Source organism: Alosa sapidissima, chromosome 14, assembly GCF_018492685.1.
Source record: "Alosa sapidissima isolate fAloSap1 chromosome 14, fAloSap1.pri, whole genome shotgun sequence".
NCBI classification, from domain to species: Eukaryota; Metazoa; Chordata; class Actinopteri; order Clupeiformes; family Clupeidae; genus Alosa; species Alosa sapidissima.
In genome coordinates, this window is record NC_055970.1 from 21,065,298 (window position 1) to 21,072,797 (window position 7,500).

Here is a 7,500-nt window from a genome sequence, read left to right on the forward strand (position 1 = left end):
TGTGTGTGTGTGTGTGTGTGTGTGTGTGTGTGTGTGTGTAATGTCATTGCATGTCTGAGTTCTTATCATGTGTCTTCAACATGGATAAACTCCACCTGATGATAGTAATCTTCAGCACTAATGCTGGTCCTTAACAAAACAAACATAATCACACACACTATTTAACACTGACATGGACAGCTTGTCTCAACAAAGGACAATTCTGACAATTTCACCTCTGACCTTTTAATTGACCTTGCTAATGGGTCATATCATGGACGCAACCAACTCTGATTAAAGGACACAGCCATGCATGCAAGCATAGGCACACAAACACAGACACACACAGACACACACACTGTTTGTTCTGTAAACTGAATGCCAATATCCACATCTTCAGGTTAAACATTTAAAAAGGTGCACTGAAAAGCAGCACATAGGGTCTGTTCAGACATCACACACTTATACCTTCACACCATTCTGCCATAAATATATCTCTTGAATAAAAGACCTCAAATCTTCACTCGACTCTTCATATCGACCAACGGAAGGAAAAGACAGAAAAAGACGAAAAAAAAGTAATTCAATTTAAGGCACACCTGAAACTTTACTAGATTTATACTCATGTTACCATCTGTCAGAGCAGAGACACTTTTGGACAAATGGAAAAGGCTGAATAAGTGTGAAGGACAGAGCGTTGGCTAAGAGTAAATCACTGGACATACATCACTTCTCTCCATGGGACACCACTGTCTGTGTATACTGCGGTGTTTAATGCCAGCATGGCTCCTGTGAGCAGATGCTGATGTGCTCAATTTCCAGGCGGATTTCCAGCTTAACCTCCCATCACTCAAGGGGAGCACCGACCAATCAGATAAGTCAAGAAGTCACACAAGCCAATACGCCAAAGCCAAAGTTAATAAACGTTTATAAGAGGCGTCCGATCCCAGACATACGATGCATTAACTGATTATTGGCCATCAATAAGAACCAGACCAACAACCACACAAAAGAGTCCCTGACCACCTGCAAATACACAACTACTACACAGTTCATACACAACTAACCATTCACAGCTGCCTGGAATTACAGTCAGCCAATGAGATGAGGAGAAAAAGTCAGCTGACCAAGCATGGAGCTCTGGCACTTGCACCGAGAACAAAGACTACTGTACAGGTCATCACAAGTATCAGCAGGATGCTCCAGAGAGTCGGGCCGGTACAGGACACTCACCCCCCACTGGTGTTCCTGAGGATGGCCAGGGCGTCGGGAAAGCCGTCCAGGTTGTAGTCGCCCATGTGCAGGCTGATGGGCATGCTCAGGTCCCCGGGCACGAAGCCCCACAGCGTCCCCTTCCACTGGAGGTCAGTCAGCACGGACACCCAACTCCCCTGCAAAAAAAAAAAAAACACAGACTGTGAATGTTTTTCACACAAAGTTTACCATCACCGGCGAGGTGGAGAAGGAGAACGAAAGAGAGAGGAATATCGGTCATGCCAATAAAGCTCACTTGAATTGAGAGTGAGAGAGAGAGAGAAAGAGAGATAGACAGGTGTAAGTGAATTATGTTTAATACATTCATCAGATGAAACATCAACACTGTGTGTGTGTGTGTGTGTGTGGTGGTGGTGGTGGTGGTGGTGGTGGTGGGGGGGGGGGTTCGCGGAGAGAGAGAGAGAGGAACAGAGAGAGAGTCAGGGGGTAACAGAATTACAGTTATGGAATCCTGCTGAAATTGGAGCAGTCAGCCCAGCTCAAAAGCCTGCTGACAGCTTAATGAAGCCAGTCCTCCCTCATCAGCCACTTCTCACCACATATACACCACCCTGTGGAGACTCAGCCTTCACACACAACACAGACAAGCCAGCCTCATCCTCCGCCACCACCACTACCCAACCACCCAACCCTCCCAGACTGCTCCTCTGGAGGGATATACTGAGGCGTGTGTTGAATAATTCCAAGGAAGCACCTCAAACAAACACACAAGCCAACATGTATGCAGCACTCCTCAGTATGTGTGTGTGTGTGTGTGTGTGTGTGTGTGTTCATGTGTGCGTTCTCCCCTATGAAAGCAGACACCGCGCAGATAGATAGATTTAAGTGTTCTCATGAACATCTGAGAATTGCTGCTCGATGGCGAGGTTTCAAGGAAATGATGTGTGGACGAGGGGAATAAACACAACCAAAACACCACCAGTCTGACACCAAATAGACACCATTACATTACATTACATTACATAGTGTGTTCCACCAACGAGGAACAAAAGATGAGAAAAGTTTGGATTGGCCTGAGAGTACTGGTGGTAGAGCTAGATGTCGTTCGTCTGAGGAGTGCAGCAGTCTGGAGGTAGCGTATGTCTGTATGAGGGCATTCAAGTAGGTGGAAGCAGAACCGGAGACTACTTTGTAGGCAAGCGTTAGAGCCTTGAATTTGATGCAGGCCGCCATAGGTAGCCAGTGTAGCTGGATGAGCAGTGGGGTAACGTGTGGCCTTTTGGGTTGGTTGTAGACCAGGCGCGCCGCCGCGTTCTGGGTCATCTGAGGGGGTTTCACTGCGCAGGCTGGGAGACCTGTCAGGAGGGCGTTGCAGTAGTCAAGTCGTGAGATGACTATTGCCTGAACCAGAAGTTGGGTAGCATCTTGAGTCAAGTAAGTCCTGATTTTCCGTATGTTGTAGAGTGCGAAACGGCATGATCGGGCGACTGAGGCAACATGATCTGAGAATGTTAGTTGGTTGACGAGAACAACTCCTAGATTTCTTGCAGTCCTGGTAGGTGAAACAGACAGGGAGTCAACTTTGATGTTGATGTCGTGGTGGTGTATGGTAGGTTTAGCTGGGAGGACCAGCAGTTCAGTCTTTGAGAGGTTCAGCTGGAGGTGGTGAGCCTTCATCCATGTAGCTATGTCTGAGAGGCAATCCGAGATCCGTGCTGAAACCAAGGGATCATCAGGTGGAAAAGACAGATAGAGCTGTGTGTCATCTGCATATCAGTGGTATGAGAAGCCATGTGAACGGATGATCTGTCCCAAGGAGGTGGTGTAGATAGCAAAGAGAAGGGGGCCCAGCACTGAGCCCTGGGGGACCCCTGTGGTGAGATGGTGAGATGCAGATAGCTGACCAAGCCATGATACGTTAAACGAGCGTGCTGTGAGGTAGGATTCAAACCAGGATAGAGCAGAAACGGAGATTCCCATGTTAGAGAGTATAGAGAGAAGGATGCAGTGATTAACCGTGTCAAAGGCAGCCGATAAGTCAAGCAGAATGAGTACTGATGACCGAGCGGTCGCCCTGGCTTCCTTTAAGGCTTCTGTTACAGACAGCAGAGCCGTTTCGGTAGAGTGGCCGCTTTTGAACCCAGACTGATTTGGATCCAGAAGGTTGTTCTGTGAAAGGAAGTCAGAGACCTGTTTGGAGACTGCTCGTTCAATTCCTTTGGATAGGAAAGGCAGGAGTGAGACAGGGCGGTAGTTCTCGACTTGAGCAGGGTTGAGAGAAGTTTTCTTAAGTAACGGTGTTACCCGATGGACTGAAGTAGGCTCGTAAGTATAGGGTCCAGCTAGCATGTGGTAGGACGGCTACATGTCAGGAGTCTAGACACTTCACTCTCGGAGAGAGGAGTGAATGCTGAAAGAGATGTTCCAGCAGCCTCTAGAGGTTGTAGGAGTGCGGTTTCTGAGTCTGATGCGTTGTGTGGGCATGTAGAGAATTGACTGCTGATTGCCGCCACTTTGTTTGTAAAAAATGAGGCAAGGGTATCTGCAGTAAGGCTGGATGGAGGAGGAGGCAGCTGAGGGTTGAGTAGCGATTTGAAGGTTGAGAAAAGTTTTCGAGTGTCTGTAGCGCTGTTGATTTTGTCATTGTAGAAAGCCGTCTTAACAGCAGTGATGCTGGCTGAGAAGGAGGTTAGGAGTGTCTGGTAGTTTTTGAGGTCATCAGTTAGTTTGGATTTGTGCCATTTCCTCTCCGCGGCTCTGAGTTTGGTGCGCTGCGATCGGAGGGTATCATTTAGCCATGGATGAGAGTGTTTGGATCGAGCTGGCCTTGTGGTAAGAGGGCACAGCTCGTCTAGACACGAGCTCAGTGTGGAGCAGAGCGAGTCTGTGGCCTCATTAACCTCCAGAGAGGAGAAGGTGTTGAGTGGAGGTAGACCGGAGGCAACCGCAGAGGAAAAGTGGGTTGGAGACAGGTTCCGGATGTTGCGGCGGAACGTGACCATCGGCTGAGGAGTCGGAGGCTGTTCTGTCAGGCTGACGTTGAACTGGATGAAGAAGTGGTCAGAAAGATGGAGAGGCGTCACCATGAGGGTGACTGTGCTGCAGTTCCGAGTGAGGATCAAGTCAAGCTCTTTGCCAGCTTTGTGAGTAGGTGGGCTTTGAACCAGTTTGAGGTCAAAAGAGTGGATCAGGGCCAAAATGTCCGCTGAGCCTGGGGCGTCTAAGTGGATGTTCATATCGCCGAGGACGAGAAGCAGACAGTCATGCTCAGGGATGGAGGATAGCAGAGTGTCAAGTTCGTCCATAAAGTCGCCTAGTTGGCCTGGAGGGCGGTAGATGACCAGCACGTAGAGTTTTGATGGGGCGATCACTGTGATGGCATGGTATTCAAATGAGACATATTTGTTTGAAGGCAGTAGTGGGATGAATTTGAATTTCCCCTTGGGGATCAATAAAGTATATATCTATCTATCTATCTATCTATCTATCTATCTATCTATCTATCTATCTATCTATCTAATTTCCATTTGTTGGAGATCAGCAGGCCCGTCCCACATGCTCGTCCAGATGGGCGAGGGATGTGGGAGAGGGTAAAGTTAGTGGAGAGTGCAGCCGGGGTGGCAGTGTTGTCAGGTTTGATCCAAGTCTCAGTGAGAGCAAGGAGTTCCAACGAAAGGTGGTTGGCATAGCCAGCTATGAAGTCCGTTTTGTTGACTGCGGATTGACAGTTCCACAAGCCCATGGAGAAGGAGGTTCCCATTAGACTTGTTGACGTCAATTACCGAACAGTGTGTGTGAAAACAGTGTGTGTGTGTGTGTGTGTGTGTGTGTGTGTGTGTGTGTGTGAACGTGATAGAGATATATAAAGAGGTGGATGGGAAGAAAACAGATACTGGGTATGTATCTGTGTGTGTGTGTGTGTGTGTGTGTCAGTGTGGGAGGGAGGGAGGGGGGGGGGGGGGGGGGGGGGGTGTTCTAGGAAAGTGGAGCTCTTTCAGAGAAGAGCACCTCCTGGAGGAGAAATGGGGAGGCTCACACAGAACAGAGGGGCAGGCCTCCAGTCTCCCTCTTCCACTCCTCTCCTTCACTGCCTCATCTCCCTCCATCTTCACATCACTCTCTTCTCTCTCTCTGTCACATCCTCCCTTGCTTCCTTCCCGTCCTTTCTCCTGAGCTCTCTCTCATCACTCCTCCCTGTTCTTCTCCTACTGAGCCACCCATCTTTTGACACCTCTTCCCTGTGTAGGATCATCTCTCTCACTCACTTTCTCTCTTTCTGTCTCTCTCTCACAAACACTCTCACTGACACACACACACACACACACACACACACCCCTCCTTTCTCTCTGAGGGCCTTGGGGGAAAGTGCAGGGCTGTGCAGATGCTAGGGATTTAGCGGCTCATGAATGCTAAGCAGAGCACCAGGTGCACCTCACTCAGTCCAGCCTCCAGAGAGACGCAGAGAGAGGGAGAGAGGAGGAGAGGACGGAGAGAGAGAATGAAGGATGGAGAGAGAGGGAGTAGAGAGTACAAGAGTGAGAAGTAGGGAGGTCTAACTAATAGTGTCTAACTATTTATCTCCTCTCTGCTGAATGCATAAATAAAAAAAACAACAAAATGCAATATGTGGGCATGGGAGGATGGGACTGTTCTGAGTGTGTGGAGTGGTGTGTGTGTGTGTGTGTGTGTGTGTGTGTCTGTGTGTGTGTGTCTGTGTGTGTGTGTCTGTGTGTGTGTGTCTGTGTGTCTGTCTGTCTGTCTGTCTGTCTGTCTGTCTGTCTGTCTGTCTGTCTGTCTGTCTGTCGGTCGGTCTGTCTGTCTGTCTGTCTGTCTGTATTCACTTCCATGCAGTGCCTAAGTACCCACCTCCTGTTGGTCTTCACTCTCTCTCTCTGTTGTTAGTAGGATTAATGGTCGGGTTCAAGGCTACATAGAGTGGTGTGTGAATTGCAAAAGGTGTGTGTGTGTGTGTGTGTGTGTGTGTGTGTGTGTGTGTGTGTGTGTGTGTGTGTGTGTATATGTTTGTGTGTGTGTTACATATGCTCAGTAAGGCTTCTTGAGTTACTCCTATCTGATGTTACTCTCGAAAACCCTCAACTTCTTTCTCTTTATTCATAGTCTTTCTCTTTATCCATCCTTCTTTCTTTCGCTCCCTTTACCTTTCTCTATCACTCTCCCTCTTTCTCTCACACATTTCGGTCTCCCTCTTCCATGCTGCATCCCTCCACCTCCCCTCTGTTCATCCCTCTTTTTTCTCCCTCTTTCTCTGTCCCTCTCTCTCTGGCAGCGACTTGAGCTAATGAAGTGTCGCTCCATTGGTTCCTCCTCCACGGCTGGACCGACCTCTCCCTGTAGACCGCAGCTGATGATGGGACAGATGAGATGAAGTGTGTGTGTGTGTGTGTGTGTGTGTGAGGGATAGGCAAGTGGTCACGGCCGGCTGGACTCCGGAGACTCTCCCTGGTGACAAGTCTGGTGCGTGTGTGTGTGTGTGTGTGTGTGTGTGCTGTGTGTGCTGATAAGCCTCATTCGATGGCTGTCGTGAGTGTGCAAACCATCAGGACAGAGAAGTGAGTGGATTCATTTTGGCTGATTAGGTATGCGCTCTGCACCATGATGACCAGGCTGACGGCGATGAAGATTGCAATGATGGGTTTAGATTGGCTAGGAGGCCGGCGGCCATTTCAGGTGACACGGTTGGACTGGTCACTGACTGCTATTGCCTCTTAGCTATTGCCTCAATAGTGTGGAAATGTTAAAGCGGTCATTCAGCTAAAATTAAATTAAGATAACACACTTTTTGTCTCTTCTTTTTCCAAACAGATTTTTACATCCTTGAGAGTTTTGGAGTAACATGACAAGCGAGTCATTAGACATACAGTCTTGAGGGACCACAAGTGCACGGCATAAAAAAAATGGCTAACGACAGCGTTTGCTGCTGCAAAAATAACAGCAAACAGATAACTGGGTTGACTGGCAAATGTCTTGCAGCGTCGTGGATGACTGGGTTTAATCCTACGCCTCCTTAGAGAAGAGAGATGAGAAGGGGAGGAGGAGGAGTGGAGACAAGTGGGCTTTTCTCTTTAAAAACCAGAGAAAAGAGACTCCCCCGTTCAGAAGACAAGAGCAGACCCTTGAAACTGAGGAGGAGGAAAGTATGCCAGTGTTTTAACTCGAAAGAGCCTACCGGATATGCATAGGCTACACTAATGCATAAGGCACACACAATCCCTGCATTGCACTCACAACACACACATCGTCTGCCCAACACACACACACACACACATTACATACCCTCAATTTGGA

General features: G+C 48.5%; 1 protein-coding gene across 1 annotated transcript in view; it reads right to left on the reverse strand.

Moving 5' to 3' along the window:
• The window catches only part of itfg1 (integrin alpha FG-GAP repeat containing 1), a gene marked incomplete at its 3' end in the record, with an annotated part of 114,845 nt that overhangs the window by 44,820 nt on the left and 62,525 nt on the right, over positions 1 to 7,500 (reverse strand). Inside the window, 1 exon segment of the mRNA XM_042062654.1 lies at positions 1,213 to 1,370. Within this exon segment, the coding sequence (XP_041918588.1) occupies positions 1,213 to 1,370 (158 nt within the window).